This window comes from Oikopleura dioica, chromosome 2 (genome assembly GCF_907165135.1).
Source record: "Oikopleura dioica chromosome 2, OKI2018_I68_1.0, whole genome shotgun sequence".
NCBI lineage: Eukaryota > Metazoa > Chordata > Appendicularia > Copelata > Oikopleuridae > Oikopleura > Oikopleura dioica.
Window position 1 is genome coordinate 1,169,809 of NC_137292.1, and position 27,204 is coordinate 1,197,012.

At 42.3% G+C, this 27,204-nt stretch overlaps 4 protein-coding genes and 1 long non-coding RNA gene across 5 annotated transcripts; 3 read left to right on the forward strand and 2 right to left on the reverse strand.

Annotated features, from left to right (window-relative positions):
* The first annotated feature begins 367 nt into the window (after window positions 1–367).
* Window positions 368–1,031, forward strand: LOC145700299 (uncharacterized). The gene is made up of 3 exons (XR_014134187.1): window positions 368–518; window positions 794–875; window positions 924–1,031. It is a non-coding gene; the product is annotated as an uncharacterized LOC145700299 (long non-coding RNA).
* Window positions 1,032–1,135: 104 nt separating this feature from the next.
* On the forward strand, window positions 1,136–3,129 carry LOC145696320 (excitatory amino acid transporter 2-like). Its single transcript, XM_081773334.1, has 7 exons — window positions 1,136–1,184; window positions 1,222–1,440; window positions 1,634–2,176; window positions 2,259–2,529; window positions 2,572–2,736; window positions 2,784–2,876; window positions 2,967–3,129. The coding sequence occupies exons 1-7, from the start codon at window positions 1,164–1,166 to the stop codon at window positions 3,089–3,091; spliced, it is 1,437 nt and encodes a 478-aa protein (XP_081629460.1). The 5' UTR covers window positions 1,136–1,163; the 3' UTR covers window positions 3,092–3,129.
* Window positions 3,130–7,906: 4,777 nt separating this feature from the next.
* Window positions 7,907–12,626, forward strand: LOC145700487 (uncharacterized). The gene is made up of 7 exons (XM_081777761.1): window positions 7,907–8,023; window positions 8,218–11,060; window positions 11,130–11,458; window positions 11,500–11,596; window positions 11,640–11,762; window positions 11,830–12,123; window positions 12,166–12,626. Exons 1-7 carry the CDS (start codon window positions 7,960–7,962, stop codon window positions 12,301–12,303), a joined length of 3,888 nt encoding a protein of 1,295 aa, XP_081633887.1. The 5' UTR covers window positions 7,907–7,959; the 3' UTR covers window positions 12,304–12,626.
* A 1,178-nt stretch (window positions 12,627–13,804) lies between these two features.
* On the reverse strand, window positions 13,805–15,174 carry LOC145696321 (beta-1,4 N-acetylgalactosaminyltransferase 1-like). The gene is made up of 4 exons (XM_081773335.1): window positions 14,634–15,174; window positions 14,378–14,592; window positions 13,922–14,306; window positions 13,805–13,809 (listed from the first exon to the last, which is right to left on the reverse strand). The coding sequence occupies exons 1-4, from the start codon at window positions 15,172–15,174 to the stop codon at window positions 13,805–13,807; spliced, it is 1,146 nt and encodes a 381-aa protein (XP_081629461.1).
* Window positions 15,175–16,041: 867 nt separating this feature from the next.
* On the reverse strand, window positions 16,042–19,576 carry LOC145696325 (uncharacterized). The gene is made up of 7 exons (XM_081773347.1): window positions 19,147–19,576; window positions 19,003–19,105; window positions 18,731–18,959; window positions 18,516–18,689; window positions 16,884–17,332; window positions 16,629–16,843; window positions 16,042–16,584 (listed from the first exon to the last, which is right to left on the reverse strand). The coding sequence occupies exons 1-7, from the start codon at window positions 19,471–19,473 to the stop codon at window positions 16,042–16,044; spliced, it is 2,040 nt and encodes a 679-aa protein (XP_081629473.1). The 5' UTR covers window positions 19,474–19,576.
* Window positions 19,577–27,204: the final 7,628 nt, after the last annotated feature.

A 27,204-nucleotide genomic window follows, 5' to 3' on the forward strand; every position in this document is an offset into this window, starting at 1 on the left:
CGCTCCAGTTCTCGTTCGGCGTATTTTCGGTAGAATTCCTATTTGCAATATTTATTGAGTGTTTTTTCAAAACAAGATAATTCGATAATAGAGTCAAAAACTCCATTATCGAAAAACTACAAGTAACGAAAGGGATATTATTCCAACAAGTCCATCTTTTTTGAAATGTCGTCATTTTAAGATCAACATCTACTCAGGATGTGCATAATTAACTAAAACGGCCCTCAATGTTAATCAAGTGACTCCCGGTTTTGCGGAGAGTTTTCGTTAGTATAATACATTTTAGCTAATTCATAATTAACAGCCACTCTCTCTACTGATCTCATTTGACTAACCACATTATTCTTCAAAACGCGCTGGTCGCCGTATATAAAAACGGATCAGGCGAAACTTCGAAATAAGACATCATCAGATCGAAATTGACACTTTCGCATATCGACGCTTCATATTTTTTTCAAAAAAGAGAAGATGTTGCTTAAATTATTTTATTTCTTCTCAGTCGCTGTTTTTAGTGTCACGTGAGTAAGAAACAATTGTTTAACATCCGAGAATTTTACGTAAGGGGGAATTATTGGTAAAAAAAATTTTTGATTTGGAAACCATAAATTCTTGATAAAAAGGAAAATATGATTTTTTGAAAGAAGTTACAGTTGAATAAAAATTTTTAAATTCTATAATTGCTTCATGCATATTTTGTGATTTTTCTTTATGGGATAGGATATATTTGCATAGGAATAATGCAAGTTATTCAATAGCAACAGCAATAAAATAAAAGAGCTTACAAAACTTTCAGAAAAGCCAGCTACGTCTACGATGATCTGATGGAAAAGCGCCAGTACTTCAACAACATGCTTCCAGAAATGTCTGTAATGGAGGTAACAATGCCCCTTTGATCTTTCAAAATTCATTTTTCTTACTTTCAGCCAGTGTTTGGCCGAAGAAAAGCCACCCTGAGAAGACGACTTCAAAACTACATCCGAGCAAATCGCCGTTCAAGTGTCTAACTCCTGTTAGAAATGAAATAAAAGAAGATTTTAAAAGAATAAATTTTGTAAGGGATTGTTTGTTAATTTGATACCGATCACGCGCCAAGCCAGAGCTCCGGCGGCGCTCGCGGAGACTCAGATTCCTGAAAGATAAAAAATCAGAGAAAACGAGAAAAAATGATCATGGAAAGCGACGAGGTAGATTCTTTTGATGAAAGTATTTTAATAAAATAAGTTGATCGAAACGAACAAGCCGTCAAAATCAATCAAATCAATCAATGAAAATGGAGCCTCTGGTTTTCAACGATTTTGGGCTCAAGAAGCTAATCGGCTGATTGTTTTCACTCTTGCCGGTGTGATTTTTGGAGTGAGTCTTGGAATACTGCTGATTAGTGTTGCTGATTTGTCGGAAGATGTCATCGGATACATTGAATATCCGGGGGAGATAATGATGAGGAACGGGGCTCTAGAATTTATAAGAAAAATATGTTTTTTTTCTTTAGATTTTTTGACAACAAAAGGTGTCTTTTATTGAAGAATTTGACATTTAGTAGGCCGTTTTCTCCGAATTCCTTAGTCTGAGAGCAGCTCGAGTCCAAGTTTAATTGCCCTCTCGATCAAAATTTAAAAAAAGAAGCCCTGATTAAAGAGCGCTGAAATGCGTAGTCATGCCGTTGATAATAACCTCCTTGATTTCGGGCTTGGCGAGCATGGACCCAAAAACGTCGGGAAAGCTCGGAATTAGGGCGATGACGTATTATTTGTCGACGACGATGTGTGCGACTATTTTGGGTATGATCCTCGTCAGCATCAGTAAACCTGGATCATACGCGGAAAAACAACTTTGCTCGGAAAACATCACGGCCAATTGTGTCGTTTACGAGCCCAGTCACGTGTCAACCGTCGATACTTTCCTGGACATCGGCCGAAATCTCTGCCCCGACAACGTCTTCGCCGCTACTTTTCAACTCGACAAGACGGTAATTGAAGAAACTAAAGAAGGAGCAGTTCAGAAGAAACGGATCAAGACGGCTTCTCCCAACGTTCTTGGCTTAATTTCCTGCGCGCTGCTGATCGGGATTTGTATGCAGTTGCAACAAACGGACGAAAACGTTGTTTTGGTCATCAAACTTGTGGACGGTATGAACAAGTTGCTAATGAAGGCCGTGAAAATGATTATTTGGGGATGGGTTGCCAAAGCTATCATTGAAATTATTTAATTGCCAGCCTAGGACTTCTATCGCTTAAAATTTAGTTTCAACCTTTTTAAAGACCACTCCAATCGGAATCGGCTCGTTGATTTGCGGCTCTATCGTCAAATACGCTGGTGCTTCGACGATTTCCACGATGATCGGAATCTACACTGTGACAATTCTCGGCGGCCTCGCTTTCCATGCTCTGGTCATCTTGCCTTTGGCTTATTTTTTCTTTACACGGAACAATCCTTTCAGAATCTACAGTGGCCTCGCTTCAGCTGTTGTTACTGCTTTTGGCACGTCAAGTTCGGCGGCTACTTTGCCTCAGACTATGTCTTGTCTTGAAGGTAAGATCATCGCATTTTTCAATTTCGTGATATTTCTCCTAGAAAACCTGAAAATGGACATCCGAGTGACCCGATTTATGCTCCCTCTTGGCGCAACAATGAACATGGACGGAACTGCTCTTCTAGAAGGCGTCGCGGCCATCACAATCTCTCAAATTTACTCCTCAAATTTGCAGTTTTCCGATTACTTTACAATTTCGCTGACTGGTAAGAATCGCATGTTAATATCATTTGGCTTATTTTGCTTTGGCTAGCAACACTGGCCTCGGTCGGAGCGGCTTCGATTCCGTCCGCGGGCTTGGTGACGCTCGTTCTCGTCGTTTCCGCGCTTGGCTTGCCCACAACAGGTTAATTTAATTTTCTTTGGAAACAACTTTGTCGAAACTGCAAAAGTTTGGATTTGAAATCGACAAGTTCAAATTTCAAATTATCTTTAGACATTGGAATCCTGTTCAGCGTAGAATGGGTGCTCGACCGATGCCGTACCGTTGTGAACGTTTTAGGCGACTCCATCGGCGTTGGAATAATAAACCATTTGTCACGTGACGACTTACTTCAATGACCATCATAACAAATCCGAACATTCCGCCGAACTTTGTGAACATAGTAGGGGGGTTATTCTTCGAGCTATCCATGACGGTTAGGGTTAGGGTTATCCCCTGAACCCCGTAGAGGGAAGGGTTAGGGTTAGGGTTAGGGTTTTTTTCTGCCGCTGATTTTCGGCATTTTGAGCCAAAAAGTCCCTTATCTTGGTGTCCCTTATTTCGGTATCCGACTGGAATAGGGCTCAGAATGCGCTCCGCGTCTGAGTTTATAGAGAAACTCATTTGGGAAGAGGGGTTATCATTCGAGCCATCAAATGTCTCTAGAATCTTGGCAAGTGGTAAGGGTTAGGGACTAGAAAGTCTTAGTTAGGGGTCAAGGGGGCGAAGCCCCCTTTTTTAGGCCTTAGGTTGGGTTAGGGTTAGGTTCAGCTCGAATGATAACCCCCTACTACCCTGAACTCTTACCAAAACCAGTCGCCCTCGTCCCCCTGACCTTTCACTCCCTCCCCTCCCCCCCGTTAAGAGTTCCCATTCTGTCACCATAAACACAAGCCCAAATTCTAGAGAGATCGGATGGTAAGAAGGATAATCCCTCTCTAACTCTTTGAATAAAAATAATAAACTTTGATTGTCTCTTAATCTGATTCTCTTGCTCCATTCAAACTGAAAAATAAAAGCATGATATCCTCATTCCTTTTAAAGCGCTTGAAACTCTTATGTTCATGAAAAAGCTGATCCAAATATAAACCAGCTGGGCCGTCAAAAAAGGGGTTAATTCTACGTCGCGTTGTATATTTTCATCAGCCGGGGAGCAATGAAAATGATTTCGTTGAACAATCTTGACATTAATACAAACAGATGGATGAAAAAAAAGAATCTCTTTATTTTGAGTTAAACTTCCGGTATCAACCCTTTTTTCGGCAAAATCAATTGATTTTCATCGGATATTTTTGTAGTCTATTTTGAGTAAATATCAGCGCAAGTTTGGCCTCGCGAAATGGGTTGGGTTTGCATTTTCCGTAAAATTGTTGCGATGCAATTATCGGAAAATGGTATTTTCCGAATACTCGTTTGTTGTGACTCGCAATACGCCGTCAGAGGAAAATCGAATATCAAATTGAGTCATGTTAACTTTACGAAGGTCGAATTTGTTTATGCCGCTTTTCGAATTCACTTCGGTGAGCATTTTTCTCTCTAATTAAATTCTCTCTTGCTGATAAAGATTTTTTTTTTGCTCTCATAAAAGCTAGATTTTCTGGTGAAATCTTCCTGAATAACCCCATTCTCGAAGTTTAGGAGCATGATTTTGTCATGATGATCGAACTTTTTTTACAGCATGATGAAAGTTTTCATCAAAAAAAAGTTCGACTCACAGACGATATTATGACTGAAGGTTGCATTGGAACAGACCAATTCTTCTAAAATATAAAGCTTGAATTGGTCCCACCCTTTTTTATCGATTTGGGATTAGGGTTAGGGGCTGGGCAGGGTTTGAAAAGTCACAAATTTTGACTGAGCATGAGCACGGCTGAGCACGGAGAGCTCAAATCTTGACTGAGCATGAGCACGGCTGAGCACGAAGAGCTCAAATTTTGGCTGAGCCTGAGCACGATTGAGCATTTGCGTGCTCAAATTAAGCTGAGCCTGAGCATGATTGAGCATTTGCGTGCTCAAATTAAGCTGAGCCTGAGCATGATTGAGCATGCTCAATGCTCATGCTCAGTGCTCACAGCATGCTCAAGCAATCTTGCTTCATAAAAGAACACAAAAAATCAAGGAACGGGGCTGTCAAGCCCCTTAAATTCAAAAATCAAGGAACGGGGCTGTCAAGCCCCTTAAATTCAAAAATCAAGGAACGGGGCTGTCAAGCCCCTTAAATTCAAAAATCAAGGAACGGGGCTGTCAAGCCCCTTAAACTCAAAAATCAAGGAACGGGGCTGTCAAGCCCCTTAAATTCAAAAATCAAGGAACGGGGCTGAGAGGGTGACGGCTGAAACCATTCTTTATAAAGAATGGTTCTTTTCGCAAAGAATGGTATCCGCCGTAATTAGCGCGGTGACGGCGGAAACCATTCTTTGTTCTAGAAACAATTTGTTTACCGAAAATGAATTTTTTATTGAAATTTATTGTAAAAAAATTATTTTTTTATTTAAATATTGGTTTTTTATGAACTGGTTTAGTCACAGAGTTTCCTCAAAGACAGGCGCGGAGCGCACACCCGCTCGTTGACTGAATTTCACATCGGCTGCTTAGCCCAATTCTGATTCCCGAAAAGAACCATTCTTTATTTTTCGAAAGAAAAAGAACCATTCTTTGATTTTCAAAGAATAGTTCTTTTGCAAAGAACCATTCTTCATAAAGAATGGTTTCCGCCGTCAACCGGCTGAGACGGCCCGAAGGGCCGTCAAGCCCCTTAAATTCAAAAACCAAGGAACGGGGCTGAGACGGCCCGAAGGGCCGTCAAGCCCCTTAAATTCAAAAATCAAGGAACGGCGCTGAGACGGCCCGAAGTTTAAAAATAAAGAAAAGAAGAAAAATTTTGCTCAAACGTGCTCAGAGCATTTGAGCACGGATTTCAGAGACTCGTGAGCATGAGCACGGTTGAGCACGCGAATGCTCAGATTTTATTGAGCTTGAGCGCGGCTGAGCACGCGAATGCTCAGATTTTATTGAGCTTGAGCACGGCTGAGCACGACATGCTGGAATTTCCGTTGAGCTTGAGCACGCTGAGCATGCTCAGTGCTCATGCTCAGTGCTCTGAGCATGCTCATGCTCAGACTTTTCAAACCCTGGGGCTGGGAGTGCCTACTGTTAGGGTTTTTGGGGGGGGGTCCCGGGGGCTTAGTCCCCTAGGCTAGGCTTTAGGGTTAGGGGGTCATACTAATTTTAGCCTAATTATAGAATAATTGGTCCTTGACCAACTCTTATTGAATACTTCCATTAGGACAAACCTCGGTTAATTGCTTCAAATTTGATTGACTGAAAATGGCAATTTTGAAAAAAATTCTTCAAAAAAAAATTTTTTCTTAGGAAAATTTTGTGTTTGGATAATTTCTTGTTTTCTACTTTTTGACAAGATGTTGGATTTGTCCCCTTTCCGATTTGATTTTTGGTATGATGTTTATAATAGGTCTTGCAAACGCTGTTCTATTTTTGCCCGATCTGGCTGACAAGAAAACAAGAAGCAAGTATCCGCCTGATCAACGTGGCGCCTCGATTAGATTAAAACGTTTTTAGATTGCTGAATTCTCGTGTAGTCTCGTATTATGCCGATTCGAATGGCTTTCAATAAGGAAAACGAGACGATTTGTTTTGCCAGAAAACACGCGACCGGGTGTTGCCGCTTGTTTCCACCAGAAAACTGCCATGTTTGCTCCTTCCACTTAGATGAACCCTTTTTAGCCTCATTACCAGGATGAGAAAGAAGGATATGACATCAAATTTTGGTTGTGTCACAGTTAATTACAGATTTCTTTTAATGACCTTCTATGAGGATGATTCGGCAAACAAGCTGAGTTTTGAGATGGTGTCACGAATCAACAAAAATCTTGACAAATTTTCCTGGGCGACTAATCTGCTGCTGATTCGCTGGTGAGCCGTATCTAGGGTTTTGATTGGGTAAAAATTTTAACGCAAAATTTGTCGGGATTTTTGTCGGTTCCTAACATCTCTCCTTAGTTTCGGCTAAATTTCTGTTTTATCAACAAAAGTTTGATTTTATGGTCACTGATTGGACAAGGCGGGTATTTTTCGTGACAAAAATGATTGAATAGCGCCGCTTTCCGCCGTCCAGTGCCGCCCGAAATCGCTGTTTCCGAAGATATCTGGCCTTTTAAAATAAGGGTGTCACTATGTTAGCCTTCGGGGAATTTGGAGAAGCCCTGATTCATCGTCTTGCCAATAAATTATCATTTACCAAAGTCGTCATTTTCCAGTTCTCACCTCCTGTTGATGCCCAATTTTCAAGTTTAGCCCCGCCTTCGTTTTATAAATAATAAAATACTCAAACGCGGTTGAAAAGCAAAATTTAAAGCGATTAACTCTTTGCGGATTCAAGTCGAGTATTTATCCCTCAAACAGGCCCGGGATGGCTAAAACGGTCGGGAAGCGCTGAAAATGTTCTTTTTAAATGCCGAGACCCGGCAAACTTCAAGTTGACTTTATTTTCGTGAACCTCAGCGCTTTGAAACCGAAGTAACTCTCTCTTTTGTGTTCACAAGATTCGAGCATCTGATACAACGAGAATTCCAATGTTCCCAAAATTAGATACCGCTGAAAGAGCAGTTTTTCGATAAGCATAAATCCGCCCAATGAGCCCTATGCGATGCAGTTTATCGTGTTTTTACAAAACACTTTTCCATATTTTTGGCTACAAATCTTCCTTCGTTTTTTCATTCCTTTCCGGGTAAAAGAAACATCTGCTCAACTCGTGACTTTTCCAGTAGTTCAATAAAAATCCAGAAATAGAAATTTCGCTGCGAAAATGCTACCGCTCAGCTCAACTCAGCAATTTTAAGGTCAGCTCAGCTCGATGTTTCTTTAAAAGAAGCCAGCTCAGCTCAATTTTGACCTCAGCTCAGGTCAGAAAATTTTTCGAAAATTTGCAGTTCTGAGTTGAATGATTGGTTGACCTTCTTTTCATCTTACCAAAGATTGTCACAAGATTTGTTTTTGATCAAATTAATCCATGATCCTTTCATTTGAACTTTCCTTCGTCTCGTGAGATCAGAGTTTGGATCTTATCAAAAATTGGCTCTGGAATGGGGGAGCGGCCTTGCCACAGCGCCACTCGCGGCCGCAAACGCCGATCGAATAAAACTCTGCATCCGTCTGATTCGAGGCATCATTGCTTTTAGGTCGTCCTCACGGAAAGATCTAAAGCACGATGAAGCTTTTTAATGCACTTATCGTAGCCACCCTCGCGGGGAAGGGAGGCAAGAAGAAGGCTGGTAAGTACAGAAACAGAGAAAAAGAGAAATTGAAAAAACGAACGAAGAAATATTTTTATTGGGCGATTCGATTATAATTTTTGTTTAAAAAGATGATTATTTATATTTCTAGAAAAAATATTTTTAGACAAAATAAATTTACGTTCAGTAAAAATATCATCTAGTTTTCGTGCCAAATGAACATCATTTTTAAGAGCGTGAAGCCGCCAAGGCCGCTGCCAAGGCTGCCGCCGAAGCTGCCGAAGCCGCTGCTGCTGCCGCCGCGGCTGCTGCTGCTGAAGCCGAGCGACTTGCTTTCGAGCCCGAGGATGACCACATCTACCCCGGTGGTATCATCCAGGTCGATGCCTACGGTGACAACGAAGAACTCGAGTGGACCGTTCTTGCAAACGACGCTGATTTTAACTCGCTCACCTTCCAGTTCACCGAGATGAACATTGACTGGCGAAAAGACGGTTGTGACGACTACGTCAAAATTCAGCCATACTCTGAATTGGGCGAAGAGTTGACTCCAGCTATCTTCTGCGGCCCCAACGGCCAGGAAACCCCATTTATGGTCATGGAAGACCCCATCTTCCCATACCAGAAGGGACGTGGACAAAAGGGATGGAACTTCCAGTGGGACACCTACGGTGCCCGAGCTATCGTCACTTTCGTCTCTGATGACGCTGGTAACGGCGGTAGCTTCACCCTCAAGGTCAACGAGGTGAAACGAGAGAACCCATGCCGAACTCGAGCCGATTGCATCCACGTCGGAGACGAGAAGCACATTTGCGACTTCAACGAACTCACCAAGGAGAAGGTCTGCACTGAAGTCGACTGCACCAACCACCGACACTGCAAGGACGGTTCCGGCCCAGACGGTATCGTCGAGACTTGCCGAGACAACAAGTGCGGTATTGTTGAATGTACTTCCCGAGACCATTGTGGAGATCAACAGGTCTGTGAGAACACTGCTTGCGTTGATGTCGAATGCCGAAGCCACTCTCACTGCCCACGACATGCTGATGGCCGACCTCAGCGATGTAACGCCACCAAGTGCGAGCCTGTTGAGTGCCTTGGCAAGAGCGATTGCGGCGACACTGGCATCTGTGACGCAAACGTATGCACCAACCACGAATGCCTCGGTCACGCTTCCTGCGAGGACGACTTCCCAGGCAAATGTGCTGATGGTATCTGCAAGTGCGAGGGACGCAAGTGTATTGTTAAGGAGTGCACCAAGCACGCTCACTGCCCCGATGGCGGTCTTTGCGACAACAACCCTAACAACAACCCAACCTTCGAGTGCTACAACGAACACCCTGATGGAGCCAAGACTTGCCGATCGCACGCTCAGTGTGGTGCCAAGGCCAAATGCGAGAACAAAAAGTGTGTCGCTGTCGAGTGCCGAACCAACGGTGATTGCTTGGGCAAAACTGGAGCCAACGCCTGGCGATGTGCTGACGAATCTTTCCCTGAGGAAGAACAGAACAAGTGCTACGCCGTCGGATGTAACAAGCACGACCAGTGCGGTTCCAAATCTGTCTGCATCGATAACGAATGTGTTCCAACTGAATGCCGAACTAACGCTGATTGCGATGGAAACGCTCTTTGCGATCGACCAGACAAAGCTGATCCAACCAAGAACTCTTGCAAGCCTGTCGATTGTGTTGGCCACAAGGCCTGTTTGACGCACAGCAATGCTGATTGCCAGGCCGGTAAATGTCTCTGCCTCCAGAACCAGTGCAAGCCACAGACTTGTGTTACCTCTGCCCACTGTGGCGCCAAAGAGCGATGCCACAACAACCAGTGCGTTGAAGCTCAATGCTCCGGTCATGGTCACTGTGCTGAGGCTATCCCCGACGGAAATGGTGGATTCAAGCCAGCCAAGTGCTTCCCCAACTGTGAAACCATCAAGGGCCGAAAGTACTGTCTTCCAGAGTGCCGAGCAGTTGAATGCCGAGTCGAAGCTGATTGCGACCCAAGTGTCCCAGAAATTTGCGATAAGAAAACCAATACTTGCAAGAAGGTTGGATGCCGAGGACACTCCTTCTGCCAAGACCAAGAACTTTGCCAAAACAACGAGTGTGTCTTGCAGGAGTGCACCACCAACGCCCACTGCGATGCCAGCAACAGCGAGGTCTGCAAGGACAACAAGTGCGAAAAGGTTGGCTGCATTGGTCACGCCGCTTGTGGATACAAAGAACGATGCATCAACCACACTTGTGTTCCCCGAGAATGTACCGACAACAGCCACTGCAAGGGTACTGGTGTCTTTGCCAAGTGCGACAAGATCGCCGGTGTTTGCGAACCAGTCGAATGCATTGGTCACACTTCTTGCAACCGACTCAGCGAAACTGGCCTTGGTGAAGACTGCACTGATGGCAAATGCCTCTGCGTCAAGAACGAGTGCGTCAAGAAGCAGTGCCGAGTCAACGCCCACTGTGGCTCGAGAGAGCGATGCCAAGCCAATGTTTGCCAGGCTGTCGATTGTACTGATCACGCTCACTGTGGTGCCCAGGAAGTTTGCAAAGAGAATGTCTGTATTGATGTTGAGTGCCGAACCCGAGAACATTGCGGAGACAAGCAAGTTTGCGGCGGCGAAGATAACGGCAACAAGTGCAAGAATGTTGATTGCATTGGCCATGCTGACTGCGAGAACTTTGGTTCTGAGGACGAGTCCTACATCTGCTCCAAGAACAGCTGCGTACCAGTCGAGTGCCGAACTAACGAAGATTGCGGAAGCAACTCTCTCTGCCAGGACAACCTCTGCAAGAGCGTCGACTGCGACTCCCACGCCGTCTGCGAGTCGAAATACGACGATACCTACCGATGCTACAAGAACACCTGCGTCCAAGAAGAGTGCCGAAACAATTCTCACTGCAACGTTGATGAGCTTTGCGACCGACAGTCGCTCACTTGCAAGAAGGTCGAATGCCGAGGCCATCAAATGTGCCAAGACAACGGCGTCGTTGGCTGTGAAGATGGACACTGTCTATGCAAATCTAACGAATGCGAGGTCCAGGAATGCCGAACTAATGCTCACTGTGGTGTTCAAGTAAGACAAAAAAATTTCATGAAAAAAAAATTGAAAAGAAACAAACAAGCATTATGACATTTTTCTTAGGAACGATGTCAAGAAAACCGATGCGTGCCAGTCGCCTGCACCTCTCACGATCACTGCCTCAACTCTGTGATTCCTGGTTGCGCCGATGGCAAGTGCCGATGTGAAGCCAACGAGTGCGTTGCCGTTGCCTGCCGAACTGCCAACCATTGCGATGCTGATACCCAGATCTGCTCTGGCGAAAACCCAGAAGAAGGCGAGCCAAACGTTTGCATCGACGTCGAATGCAAATCCCACACAGCTTGTGGCCCACAGAACAACTGCATTGACTTCAAATGTGTCTCAGTTCAGTGCACCGACGAGTCCCACTGCGGCCCCAAGGAACTTTGCCGGTATGAATAGCAATTTTTCATCCCTTTAAAATTTTTTCCAGAAAGTCCAAATGCGAAGAAGTCGAGTGCCGAAGCCACGCCCACTGCGAAGGTTTCTTCCAGGACACTGGTCTTGATGGATACAAATGTGTCAAACAGGCAAGATTTGATTTATCAATCAAAGTCGTAAAAAAAGTTTTAGCAATGCGTCAACGTCGAATGTACCAACAACGACATGTGCGGAGACGATAAGCTTTGCGACAAGGCCACCAACACTTGCTACGAACCACAATGTATCGGACATCAATCCTGCCAATCCAAGGGTGTAAGTAAAAAAGCTGTTTTCCCACAGAACTCGCTATTATTGATTTACGATTTACTCGATTTTCTAGGTTCCTGGTTGTGAAAACGGCCACTGCACTTGCATCGGAAACAATTGCATTGCCAACCAGTGCCGAACCAACGACCACTGCGGCTGGCCCAACCAGGCCCGACTTTGCCGAAACCTCGAGTGCGTCGATGTCGGATGTACCACCCACGACCACTGCAAGAACGCCGCTGGCGGAGGACCAACCTCTTATTGCCAGGGTAACGAGTGCGTCCACGGCTCCGAGTGTCTCGTCACTTCTGACTGCCCAGCTGACGAGCCATACGTCTGCAACTCTACTACCAAGAAGTGCGATTCGGTAAGAGATGGAAATACTCATTTCCCTTTTACCGATGTTTAGGTCGAATGTAACCGAAACACCGATTGCTTGAACGACAGCGCCATCTGCGTCGGCACCAAGTGCATCGAGCAAGAATGCAGAACCAGCGTCAACTGCCCCGCTGGCCAGATTTGCGTCGATAACATCTGCATCGAGTAAAATCTTCCTTTCAACTTTCCCCATTTTAAGTTATAAATATGTTAAAAAAGACACTTCTTAGCACCCTTCAGAAATACACCGAAATACCCGTTAACGCATCTTCTTTGTTTATTTCCACTGTACAACACAACTAATCTGCGCCTCGTTCAAAATAACGAGGGCTGAAAAATTAATGGCCCAAAGTATCGTGTGTGCCCAAAAACTGAGAAAAAGAGTCGTGTCCGGCCATGTCCACGAATTACCATCTTTTTCGCTTGTTACTTTGTCGTTACTTCGTGTACTTAACATCTCATGTGCAGTAATAAACTTATTCTAAATATAAATAGTACTTTGTTGTTTCTTTTCAAAATCGTCCGCAGAATCTGTCAAATTTGACGGGTGGATATCAATGATAGCCAAATCAGTTTGCTCTTCATGAAAAAGACGAGGGCAGAAGCGTATTTGCTCAAGTCAATTTGGAGATGATTTTTCTAGAGATATTTTTATTCTCCCTTAGCTTTGCGGGAGAACGAGGAGCTGTTCTAGAATTTCAACTGGCAAATCTAAGTCAAGCAGCAAGTGAAATTGGTGAGCTCAGAATTCAGATCGGTAAAAATTGCAGAAGAGATGGACCAAACAGATGTGATTATAGGACCAGTATTTGACAATTTAAAGAAATCTCATAAGCGAATTAATTTACGAATGCTAGTAAGAGATGAAGGCTTTGTTAAGTTCGCAAAGTTGAAACACGGACTCAATGTGAATCGCGGAAATTTTACAAAACTGGCGACTCCTGTCGACATTGACAATGACATCATCCAATTTTCTTACGATTTTACCGATCGACTCATCTTCAAAGCAGTACGGTTGAGGCTGGAAACTGAAGTGAAGAAACAAACCGATATCATCGAGCTTTTCAATGCTAAGCAAGGAAGTGGTTTTGCAGATTCTCCGTCAACAAGGGTCAAACTAGCTGATGAAAAGGTAAAGATCGCTGAAAAAAACGTAAGCAAAAATTTAGTATCTACTGTTTCAAAACAAACGGGGAACGTGCTGGCCTGCGGTTTGCGTCAGATTTGTCGAGTTTGATCGAAAAGACGGGACCGTTTATGCTGACTGATCTTAGTCGCCAATAAATTCTTGACGATCAAAAAGGACTCACTTTATTTTTCAGAAAAGAGCGTCTTTATAGCACTTTAAATTGTTGCGATAGAACCAAAGCTCGTCAATCCGGTTGTGAAGATCTAAATCAGAAAATTATTCGGGAATAAACTCATCTCTAGAAACCAATTTTGCTTTTCCCCATCGGAAATCGTCGACTTGTATATTCAGTTTTGTCGTTATCGACGCATTTTGATGGGTAGGCTTCACTTCTGTGGCCAACTACGAAGGTATTGCAGTAGGCTATCCTCAGCTTTCCAATTGCATCTATAAAGAATTCTCGATGTGCTTTCTGTTCAAATTGTGGATCCATTCTTATCGCTCCGGCTGTCGAGGTTCTTTGTTGGGGGTCGTAAAAATTTTATTCTAGAATTATTGAAAGAACGTTTTTCAAAATTGATAGAAAAAGTGAAAGACCCTTTCCTTGCAAGATAAAAATTCGCCGTAACATCAACAACAAAGCATTTTCCTTCGTAACCTGTAAGTGGAATCTCATAAGTAGGGCGAATTCGATTGTAACAATATCCTTTTTCGCTGTATGGGACATTGAATCTATCAAATCGCTGCCAATCTCTTCTCGTCTTGCTCCCAAGTCCACCACCAATGATATCATAACCAGTCTTCTCCGCGATCTTCATCATTTCGGCTAGTTTTGTTTCACTGTTGAATTGAGTGTCATCATCGACCCAAACAAAATAAGGTGTCCGGACTTGAGAGATCGCCAGTGCTCGGCCAGCGAACCAGCCCTCTTCAGCTGGCATTTTGTATTGCTTGACTGTTGGGAATTCATTGGTGTCTATTGTCTTGTAGACTTCGGTGGGATTGTCGTCTGCGACGATGACGATCATTTTTGGAAAATATTTCTTAAAAATGGTTAAAAATGAGATTGCAGGACGATTCGCCATTTTTTCAAAAATGAATGAATAAAAAGTACCTTGATTGAGAGAAGAAGTGAATGCAAGCAGTTGTATCGAAAAATCGTCTTGGTGACAATCGTTATCATCCTATTTAGCTCATTTGAATCGCGGTATTGTAGAATTGGCAGTGGTTTTCTTCGGATCCGAACTGGTATTTTGATCTCTTCATTTTTTGTGCTCGATGTCAAGGTGAAAGTTATCAGATCAGTTATTGGTCGGGCATCATAATACTCTGAACCGTTATGAAATCGAGTATATCTGCGGATATCATACCAGGAAAGTATCGAATTCCTTTGAGAATTTCATTCGCGTTTTTTTCTGAAACATCTTGCTCAAGAATCAGCATGTTTTCCGGGTACGCAATCGTTTTCAAAGGAGCAGAACTTGTAAAAGAACCGTAAATTGAGCTGATTTTGAATTGATATCGTTCCTCTTTTTCTCCAAAAACGCGAATGTATGGAATAAAATTCTCAAACGGTTCAATTTCATAGCCAGATGAAACGTACTGTATGTTACTATTTGCATTAGAAAGCAACAGTGGCGCATCATAAAATTGAAAGTAGTTGGCAGCTTTGTACTTTTTAAAATCTTCATCTCGAAGTGGCTTGATTTCGTCGAGCTTCTTGACGGTGCTTTTTGTGTAGTATGATGTGAGACGATCTTTCTCCTTTTCGCAGAAACACTGGGCGGCTTCGCTTTTTCGGGTGTAGGATTTTCTTGTGCTTGGAAGCCAAGGTTGGAGTTTTCTGTTGAAATCTTTTTCAATCTTTAGATCGTGTAAATTTCGCAGAACAGATTTGACGACCGTCTTCATTTTCGGCGCATTTCTCTCAATTTCAAGAGGTTCTTTTTCTTCCTGAATTTCTTGAAATTCCTCAGCGAATTCAGTCTCTTTCGTTTCTTGAGCAAATCGCAATTCATAGCTTTTCAGCAATCTTAGCTTCGCTCTTTCAAATTCTTCTCTTGAAATGTTCAGCCCAAAAAAGAAAGATCCGATATTCGTCACCAACAGAAAAAGAATCTGTTTCACAAAAATAGCTCTCATTCAAAAAGGCGAAATTTTCATTTTTGCCGCGCTATAAATCCAAAAAATAATGCGCTTTGTTTTGAGAAGATAAGATTTTACGACCGCAGCAGACTCTCCAGGCTGGATGAGCGCTTAAATTTTTTTCTAAGCCGGGTTTTTTAGCGGCTGGTCTTTGGACTTGAGATAAGAAATGAGGAAATTTTGAAGATTATAATTGAAATCTGCCCTTTTTTATCATTTCAATTTATTTTGGCAGTAATCATAATGCATTTCATTTTCTAGAGAGCATATTGTCCCTCCTTCATTACGAAATTGAGAAGATTAGAGGAGTTTTTGATTATTTGAAGCATGTTTGACGTGGTTAGTAAAATCGTAATCCAGGTCTTTGTAGCATTTGAAGTTATTTCTGTAAAACCAAAGCGCATCAATTCTATTGAGAAGATCTAGAAAAAATCTGACACGCGGTTTTCCGAAAAATTAAAACCTGTTTTGCTTCTTCCTGATGGAAAGCGTCGACTGTTGTACTCGGTTTTGTCATTGTCCACGCACTTGGACGAGTATTCCGCGCCCCTGTGGCCGACAACAAAAGTGTTACAATAAGCGATTCGAAGTCTTCCGATTGAATCGATGAAAAACTCACGATGAGCTTTTTGCTCAAACTGAGGATCCATTCTTATCGCCCCAGCTGTTGAAGTTCTTTTTAGGGATCAAAAAGGAAACCATAATGCAAGTTCTTCTTGAAATTTCGATCCCTTTCCTTGCAAGATAAAAATTTGCTGTGACATCAACAACAAAACACTTTCCCTCGTATCCAGTAAGAGGAATGTCGTATTTAGGTCTTATCCGATTATAACAGTAGCCATTCTCGCTGTAAGGAACATTGAACCGATCAAACTTCTGCCAGCTTCTTCTTATTTTCGTGCCAAGCCCGCCGCCAATGACATCATAACCAGTCTTCTCCGCGATCTTCATCATTTCACCCAATTTCGTTTCACTGTTGAATTGAGTGTCATCATCGACCCAGACGAAGTAAGGTGTCCGGACTTGGGAAATCGCCAGTGCTCGGCCAGCGAACCAGCCCTCTTCAGCTGGCATTTTGTATTGTTTGACAGTGGGGAATTCGTTGGTGTCGATCGTCTGGTAGACGTCGGAGGGATTGTCGTCTGCGACGATGACAGCCATTTTCGGAAAGAACTCCTCAAATAAAATGCTTAATTATTAATTTAAATTTTTATGATTACCTTAATTGATAAAAGTAACGAGTGCAAGCAGTTGTATCTGAAAATCGTCTTCGTGACAATCGTGATCATTTGATTAAGCTGATCCGATTCCCTGTATTGAAGAACTGGCAGTGGTTTTCTTCGTATTCGAATCGGGATTTTAACCTCTTCAATTTTTGTTTTCGAAGTAAGAGAAAAAGTGATGATGTCAGTGATTGGTCGCGCGTCATAATACTCTTAAAAAAATTGTCGATGAAAATATAAAAGAAAAATAACCTGGATAGTATCGAATGCCCTTCAAAATATTATTGAGATCTTTTTCCGAAATATTTTCCTCGAGTTCAAGAGACGCAAGTGGCGAGCCGATCCTCTCCGACGGAGCCGAGCTAGTAAAGGAACCATAAATTGAGCTGATTTTGAACTGATACTCCTCTTCCTCCCCGCCAAAAACGCGAATGAAAGGAACAAGGCTTTCAAACGGCTCGATTTCATATCCAGACGAAACGCACTGAATCCGACTGTTGGCGTTTGAAAGTAAAAGTGGCGCGTCGTTTAATTGAAAATAATTCGCCAATTTGTATTTTTCGAAGTCTTCATCTCGCAGGCGCTTTATTTTGTCCAAGTTTTTAACGTTGTTTTTCGTGTAATAATTAATCTTGTAATATTTTTCTTCCTCGCAAAAGCACCGGGCAGTTTGATTTTTTCTTCCATACGATTTTTCCGTACTAGGGAGCTTGAAAGAAATGACTGATTTGAAATTTTTTTTGGCTGTTTTCTTACCCATGGTTGAAGCTTCCGATTGAAATTTTTCTCAATCTTTAGACTCTCAAAATCGTTGAAAACAGACTTAATTTTTGCCTTTGGCATATTTTCTTTTTCAGGTTTTTTCTCAATTTCTTGAAGCAACAACTCATATCTCTTTAGCAATCTCTCTTTTGCCGTCTCGAATTCATCCGACGAAATGCTCAAGCCAAAGTAAAAAGAAAATGTATTCGTCAATAAGAGAATAAAAAAATAAAGCTGCTTTGCAAACATTTTTCTTTCAAATTCCTTTAAAAATAATACTTTATCCGTGTTTTGTTTTGTAAAGCAGGTTGGGTTTAACGACCACAATAACTCGACTTGATGAGCTTTTTTCAAGATCAATTTTATGAAGCCGGCAATTTTCAAAGTTTTCAAGCAAAAGTTTATTAGTAGCAAAAATCAACAGGCGTGAGAAAAACAATCGGATACCGAACTGCTGCTTCTTGACTCGCGACAATATCAGCAGACAGAAAATTTTCATTCGCATCAAGATTAATTCGCTGAATTGACGAAAATTTTCCATAGAGGAATCCCGGGAAAACGAAAATTGAACCATCCTTCAAAATTGCTGTTGCAGAAGTAACAGTCTTAAAACTATTCTTTTCCATTTCTGAAATATTGGTACCTTCTCAAGAGATCCAATTAACGACCATTTATCCTTTTTGAGTCGCCAGATTTCATTCAAATTTTTATAATTTCTTTGATTTAGTCCTCCGATTGTCAGAAGAGCTCCAGAACTAGGGTCGGCACCGACCAGCATTTTTCGTGGTCGGTTTGGTCGGTCCTCGTGAAAAGAGGCCAAATCAGTGGTCGTTTTGGTCGGTCGGGTCGGCTTTTTTGGTCGGTTTTTTTGGTCGGTTTTTTTAAAGAGCAAAATTTACATTTGTCAACATTCTTCTATCGCACACAGCCCTCGAGGGCCTCGGATCGAAGCATTTTACTGTGGCAGTCGATTCGCCATGAAAAGTTAAATTTTCAAGAGCTTTAGCCCGGACTCGCCGTCGATTTTTCTCTTGTCGCCGGAGAGAAATAAAAAAATCGCTCAAATGCGTAGGTTAAAATCGACCAAAAACCGACCTACCCGACCAAAAGACACAAAAAAACCGACCAAAACCGACCAAAAGCCGACCATCCAAAATCGAGGTGCAAAATCTGAGGTCGGGCTGGTTGGTGCCCATAAAAACCCGACCATTTCCGACCAGGTCGGGTTTTTTGGTCGGGTCGGTGCCGACCCTAGCTCCAGAAGGTAAGCTGAGGAGTGCGAAACTTTTTATTGATCTGAAAAATTTAATCAGATAAAAAAAACTCAAATACCTAACCTTGGATGACTGGGAAGGTTTTCCCATCCATTTTTCGTCAGCATTTCAACTGAACCGTCCGTTTTTCCATCGATTAGTTCTGTATCTCCGCCAACAGCAGTTGGTTGACCAGAATAAAGGCCAAGCTCACCATACCAATGTTTTTTGTTCGTTTCGAAGGTTTTTGTTGAGTTTTGCCCATTGAACTCTTCACAACCCTTCATTGTTCTCCAGTCGACGCAAATAAGAGCTAAAAAAAGAAGAAAATTTTCTTTAAAAAATTGCTTTTTAACCTTTTTTGCCTCCCTCAAATGCTACAACCATATGTCCATTACGATAATCATTAATTAACTTCATCGGTAATTCCGTAAATGAACAACCATCCAAACGCGCAATCTACGGAGAAATTTTGTTATAAGCATTGCTGTTTAGCCTACCCGGTGAGCGTATTCAAATGGGCCGCCAAAGATGTGGAGTTGATTTTTGATGAGGGCGGACCTTGAATCGTCTGTATAAGTCGAGAGGCTCTTTTGATAAGGTGGGTTTGAGTACTCAAAAACTGACGGAAGTGAAACTGAAAGTCGTTTGTTTGACCCGTCGCCAAGAAATGCGTAAGGGTGTGGATACGGCTTGCGTGCTTGAGGCTGGATAACTGCGATTTGGTCAGTTTGTTCGAGAGAGTAGATGAAGTTTTTGATTTTGGTGCTTTCATCGAACTTGAAAATTCTTACTCTTCTGTCATCTTTGTTCCCAAGTCCGGCCATGCTTACCGCCGGCAGCTTTTCTTTCTTATTCTATAGGAGTTCGATTTATTTATCCGAAATTTCGATGATTAAGAAAGCTTGAACTGTTCCTCAAGGACTTTCAAAGAAATAAGTTCATTTTGATTATTTGAATTGAAGACAAAATTGAATTCCACTTCGCCCAACAAATTCTTATCAAAAATTTGAGTTTCTTTGAAAAAATAAGAATCTATCCAATGCGAGCCATTTGCGAAAATTCCAAAGCTCAAAAATGTCTTTTTATCATAAAATTCAAACTCCAAGATTTTCAGCGATTCTTTGATTTTTCCGAGTTTCTAGAGACGTTATTTTCATGGCTTGGTTAATGGCCTTGTTCTACCTGAAAGTCAATAGAAAATTTGAAGCTCCCTGTTTCATTCAAGTTTAATTTGAGCGAAGATATATGGTCGAATTCTTCGAGGTTTGAGAAGAAAATATCAGGCACAATCGTTTTTGGATATGGCCGGAAAAGAGCCGTCGCTACTTTGGGGAACTTTGGTTGCGAAACAGCATTTTTAGCGAATGAAGGGAAAACGTCATCGTGGAAAGCAAATGATGGATTGCTGGTTACATGCATTTTCTTCGACGATTTCCGTTGAAGAAAATCGAGCTCGATTCTTTCTGACATTCGGATAAATAATGAAAAAACAAACACTTAGTTATAAATCATACTTTATAATTTCGAATCTCTCCCGAAGTTGAATTCGATCTCAAAAGCCGCGTCAAAAACATAACTTTGCAAATAAATAGCTTCGTTGCTGATGAACCCGTTTGGAAAGTACTCGCATTCGTCCTTGTTGATTCCAACCCGATCGGTGTAATTAGGATCATTTTGAGCAAACAATTCAGAAACGCACACAAAATCATCTTCATACTCGATCGATGAACCGATCCACTCGCTTCCGAGTGTAAGAAACTTTCCCTCTACCTCCAGCAATAATGAGTACTGAGTATTCGAGAGCGCGATGCTTCTGGTCACCAAAATGAGCATCAATCGCCCTACATCTATCTAGATGAGGGTCAAAATCTCTCTTTAGTTGTATTCTGGGGGTGTCAAAAATGGACAAAACATCTCAAAAAATTGCGTTGGCGCCTACTCGGCTGCTGATTGACCGTTGAGCCGAATCGAGGCTTCCGATTGGTTGAAAATTTCCACGCGAAATTTGTCGGGATATTTTGTCCTGACACCTCCCCGGTATTCTTATCTACGAATTTCAACCCTTTTCAATGGAATTATATGCACCGGATCCATATCTCGAAATTCAGGGAGCAGTCCGATCTCGTTCTTTTTCCACCCTTTCTCCATCTCTTCGCTCTTCCGGATTTTATTCAAAGCCCTTGTCGTAGAAAGCTTGATAAATCGCTCACCAAGCCTGACACTCATAAGAATGAATGCTCCTTGGAAGCTGACAGAAGACAATTTCGCATTGAAGTGATTACTCGCGATAAAGCCTTGGGCCTCTTCAAAGCGATTCAGATTATATTCTGGCGCATAAAAGTAGCATTTGTCCGATCTTCCCGTTGGAGCGCAAATAACAACAACAGGGAAGATTTGCTTTTCATTCTCTTTTCTTCTTATTTCGATTTCGTGAGTTCCGATTGAAGATCCAAAATGAAAGACAAAAAAACCGCTACGACAAAATTACCATAGAGTTGAGCTCTAAGTGGAGATTCGAGATTCTCGAAAGCCAGTAAAGCGCGCCCGCTTAGTGTGGTGCGGTGTGGTCAGAGTGTGGTGGTGAGTAAGCGCTACCCGTGGGAATTCTCACGCGCTGAGTCCAGGAGGAAGACTTTCTCTCTTTGGAAGAAAAATCCTTTAAATTATCATTCTTCTATTGTAATGACTAGTTTTTTTATATTAATTGATGGTAATTGATAAAATATACTCAATATAATTTCTCAAAATCAATAAAAAAAAAACAAAATGATATTTTTTCGACAATCCCTTCTATCATGAAACGCCATATCTTTTCCGAAAGCATTCAAACGCTTGTCCTCGTCTTTCACAAAAAATTGAGCTCAATATCCTCAATAAGACCTTTCTACAGAGTTCCTTGTCGAGCAACTAACGATGAACAATTGCCTCGAAATCGGCAACATTGCCTCGCAGCTCAAATTGTCCGAAGTCGACGACTTCATCAATCGTTTTCTTCTTCAAAACTTTACATCTATCCCCGACTTTTGCAAGATCCAGTTCGAAAGGTTTAAGTTCCTCCTGAGTTCGAACGATCTCCAGGGACTCATTACGCCAGGGTTTGGCAAAAAGGAGGCCTACCGCAAGAAAATCGACTCTCCCGCGCAGGAGAACTCATGGAACAGATCAAATTCCCGCTCATCCATCGTTGACATCGTGACAAAAATCAACGAGTCATGACTGAGCTCGAGAAATTTCGATTTCGACCAGCTGCGCGAATCTCTCTCGTGAAAGAAAATGTAAAAAGAGTACTTTTCTCTTCTTTTCATGATAATTTTTTCGGAGTATAAAACTCCGAATCGGAGAAAATTTTTCTCAAAATCAAAAATTTCAAATTTTCAAAAAAAATTGAATAAAGAGATATGGCTTTTCACGTCAACTATAAATCCGGAGCTCAGCGACAAGAATGGAAACGCCTTCAGAGTTCTATTATTAAGATTCTTCTGTTTGATTTTTCTTCATTTTTATTTTCATCTTTATTTTTGATTTATGCGAGCGCATAAATTCACAATCGGTTGGTTCACAATTTCGGTCGAAAAACTGACTGAAGGTGCGGTTGTAGAGAAAGCTTACAACTTCAAAAATGAATATTTCGATGAAATAAGGCGCACGCCCGGACTTCTTACTGTCTTACAAGTATTCCTCTTTTGAATACATGATACTGTAACGAGCACTGCTCACAGGCAACAGTGTTCACAAATTCAGGGATGAAATTTTCATCGCGATTTTCGGTCTAAAAACTCAGTTTCCAAACGCGATTTCGAGGAAGTAAGGAAGAGTTAGTTAAACCAATTTATGGAAGTGATTTTATGGATCAGGATTTTTATTGGCCGGTAGACAAAATACAGCAATCTTATTGGTAATGTAAAAATGCACCACGAATTGGTTTAGTCTGAAAGAGTCGGGATAAACCCAAAAAAGGTATGCATTGAATTTTTTAACCAATCAGAAGCCTGGATTCGGCCAACCAGCCAATCAGCAGCCTAGTAGCTGCCCACGCAAAATTCGTCGATTCATGCCTCCTTGACGTGGCCATGAGTAGCCAGTCGCATGCCCGGATCAATAATTTCACTCAATCACAGAATATTAACCCGTTGCCGAGCGCTAACTGTATAAAGGCCGTCAACGCAAATAGTAAGGCTGGATTTCGAGCCTCGAGGCAGGTTGTAGCATCCTGAATGCAACGTGCTCGGCAACGGGTTAACGAGTTTAAGGGAGCAAGCTCTGATAAACCATCAAGAAAAATATGTGATAGAACTCTCAAGTCCATGTTTTCGAAATTATGACCTTGTCATTTGGTCAGATTCAATTGCAAGAGGCTTCAACCGGGTAATTTTCTAATGAATTTTGAAAATTTGTTATTTCAAGTGTTCTCAATCCGATCGTCAGAAGGCCCATGCAGGTGCTATGAAGAATTTCTCGACAGTGAACGTTCAAATCAACGGCGGAATGGACATTCTCGAGTTTTTGAGTGTTCTTAGGTGCAACAAGATACTATCTGACCTCAATACTTGCCGAGACCATTACATGGACGGGAGCCCCAATATGTTCAAGAAATACCGTGAATTCAAGTGTGCGGAATGTCAAACAAAATGTGACCGTCATTTTGAGGGGACTCTTGTTGTCAATGGTACTAAATTATAATCTTCCAAGCACAGAATATTTAGTGGGCTTGAACAACTTGCTCAAATCGGACGTGCGACAGTTCCGGCATCAAAGCTTCTCGGGCCTTGCCAAGAATTTGAAAAAATGTCTTCGCGATAACTTCCCGAAATGTACTCCCCATATCATGCTGCCGATTCTCCCAGTCAAATATCAATCCGATGACGATTTTAAAGAGCAGCATAAAGAGCTCACTGAAGCGGTATTTATTTTTTAAAGCTTAATTGGATTATTCTTTTCAGCTTTTGACTGGAACTGACAACCCACTCGAAATGAGAGACTATCCCCTTCCTCAAGGAAGATTCGACAATGACGGAATCCACCTTACAACTCAAGCATCCATTGACTTCTTTTCTTCTGCAATCTCTATCATACAATAAAGCATTCTTAAGCGTCATATCAATGTTATATTTTCTCTTATTATTTTTGCAGTCTATGTATTCGTCGATTGTTTCTGTGGAAGTGAGCCCGCTTGGAAAGACTAGACATTCTTCATCGCCTTCATCTTTCCACAACGAGCTCCACCCCCACAGAAAGGGGTGGGTCAATCGCAATTGACCGTGTACAGGAGAAAAGTACTGACTTTAGAATTCTCATGGACTGAGAAAACTCTGTGTAAAGTCAGAATTAAAATAAATTCGCAGACAGAAAAATTTTTTCATATTTTATTTTCTCATGCACAGGTATGTATTCGCATTGTTATTATTGTTTTCAATTTATCTATGAAACTCCGACCGTTCACAATAAGGATGCCAGAGAAACCTCAGGGCTCGTGTTGCCTTTCGTCATTTTGCGGTTTTTTTGTCCTATACTAGTGAACGTATTCAGAGCAGAACCACGATAATGCACTGTCAATCCGTCAAGTTATAACCATCCTAACATATGAAAACAAAAATAGCAATACGAATCCATACATTTAAAAAGACCTATAAAAACTCTGACCGTTCACGATGTAGGTGCCAGAGAAACCTTAGGGCTCGTGTTGCCTTTCATCAATTTGCGGTTTTTTTTATATTAATGTGTGAACGTATTAAGCGCAGAACCACGATAGTGCGCTTTCAACCTACACTTATGGAAGCCTAATTATTTTCCTTAGTCCTAACTTAGCGGGAAACCAGAAGACGAACTTTCTTCGCTCTCCGTAAGGGATGAGCCACCCCTTTCTTCGCTGAGAAAGAGGTATCTTCTCTCTTCTTTGAAGCCACATGGGCCTTTCTCTTAAATCAGTCACCAAAATAAGTAGCTGAACTTTGCTTTTTACAGAAAAAAACAGATGACGAACTTCTTCGCTCTCTTTCTTCTTTAAAGCCACAACGGCCTTTCTCTAAAATCAGTCACCAAATGACGGCTGAACTTTGCTGTTTTTACAGGGAAAAAGCCAGATGACGAGTTTTCTTCGCTCTCCGTAAGGGATGAGCCACCCCTTTCTTCGCTCTCAGTAAAGACCGAACAAGCCTTCACAAATTAGACTCGAAGCCGCAAGCGGCTTCTTGTCTCGAGGACAAAGGACAGACACAACGAGGATGAAAGAGAATGGAGAAAGAAGGGAGAGCGAGAGATTTAATGACGTGGATTTTTCACCTTGAAAGATCCCTTATTTGCTTTGTATCCTCGTTCAGGATTCGATCCGTCTCTAGCGATCGTTTCCTTTGCACGCCTGAGGATTCCTCTGCAAGCGTTATTGATCGCGTCTTGGGAGATGTTCGCCCATACACGAGTTAGAATCTCTCTCGCTTCCTCGAATGAATCGAAGTAAAGCTTGTTCATTCGACCCAGCTCCTTCTTTGTATCCATTTTGAACTTGTGCCAAATGCAAAAGTCCAAAGGATTGAGGTCAGGAGAGTGCGCTGGCCATTCAGCCAAGCGCGCTCTGCGAAACCTTTCTCCCTCCCCTGTTTTCGCCAGGACACCAGTGATGACATTGTGGATGCCAAAACTTTCGTCAATGAGCTTGAGCGATGAGGTTGCTGTGTGGCATGTCGCACCATCTTGAACGAAAATCTTTCCGTCAAGAACGTGCTTAACGCCCTCACCATTTTCAACCTCCTTGACGAAGCCCATTTCTTTGAGCTCTTCAAACCATGGAACCAAGACAAGCTCCTGATAGCTCTTCTGGGTTCCAGATACAGAGGAAAGCTTTCCCCGGTTGTCCTCTCTGACGAAAAATCGAAGCGACAACTTCAAATCGATTCCGATTGCAGCTGCAAACATTATTCTTTTCGGAAATTTTTTGCTGAAGTTTAGGTTGTCTGCCCACGGATTTTCTTCGCCTTTGCGAATCCAGTAGCCGAAATTAGGACCGAGTGTTTCGTCGCGAAATTGTAACGAACACTCATCTGTATGGATGAGCATTCCGAGGAAATTTGGATGCTCGTCATTCGTTTCCTCCAGCCACTTACAGAATCGCAATCTCGTATCCTTTACTTCAGCAGGAAGCGCTGGTTTTGGCTTTTCCTTATTTCTGAATTCGTACCCCATTTTATGGAATAGAGTCTTCACTCTTTGATATTCCGCATAAGAAGCCATTCCGACATTAGCGCATGCCTCTTTAAGACAGTGAGACTTTGCGAAATGACTGTCACCGTCTTTATGGATCTGAGCAAGAACAGTTTGAACGATCCGCTTGTCTTCCTCGGTTAAGTCGCGCTCAACGATCTCACGTGGTTGAAAATATTTCGAGATGAATATCTCTTTCTCAAAATATTTGATCTGACCGTTTGGACTAAGTTTGAGGACACGATGATCAGCTCGTACTGCTTGATCCAAACGCTCAGGCTTATCACTGAGCAGCGAAAGAAATGCCGAATTCATTTCTTTAACGAATCGCTTCGGACCGAGCTCAAAGTATTTGCAAGAGTTTGAGCACAAAACTTGCAAGAAAAGTCTACCAAGCGCGTGCTTGGCAAGTTTTTTCCATGTTTTTGGAGGTCCGATTGTCGGGAGAAGAGCGAAATCCTCGTCTGGAAGCTCCTTGACTGCTTTTCGAACGGGCTGTCCGACAATGATGACTTTATCCTGAAGAGCATTCTTCACGTCTTCATGCCGCCGGATGCACTCAGCATCGAAGACCGCTTGAATGGGGCGTTCTATCAGTTCGATCTCGTTGTCTTCGTCTTCTGATGCGTAGAGGATATTAAGCGCATCCTCAAAGACAACGTCATCGTACTCGAGCTCAGGTAGAACGACATCAGGAACCTGATCGATTACTGGCGGAACATCATCGAGACCAACCTCAACATATTGTATCTCAGGCTGCACTGAGTCGAAGTCTTGCTCAACAATCATCTCCTCAGCCGACTGCTGAGAAGATAAAGCCAGAGAATCAATATTTGGCGTCTCCTCAAAGCGATAGGTAGTATAGTTTTTACTACTAGCTTTAGGAGGGACGAGAACATCATCCGAGACAACAAATTTGGAACTTGAGGAAATGTTAATTTTGATGTCTGGGTTTGAGTTTTTTATCAATAGCCTACTTCGCCATTCGCCTGCTGGTCTTGACTTTCGGCCTACTGATTGAACGATTGGATCCAAATGAGTGATCATACAGCCCTTATGAGAACGTTTCGATGGAACAAGCGATTCATTTTCCCGAGGCTTCTTTATAATCTGGGTGAGGCACTTATCAGAATCTTTAAGAGCGGACGGGACATGAATCTCGAGTTTTACGTATGCGTCTCCGTCATCATAAAGTTCAAGTAATTCGTGGATTTTGCGGACAATTTGAGTTCTTTTGAAAATTCTCGCACTTCGTTTTCTTCCTGATTGTCTTTGACGCGCACTTGTCGACATTTTATGCTTATAGGGATAATATTATAAACCCTATTGCACCAAACCCATATTGCACCAAACCCATATTG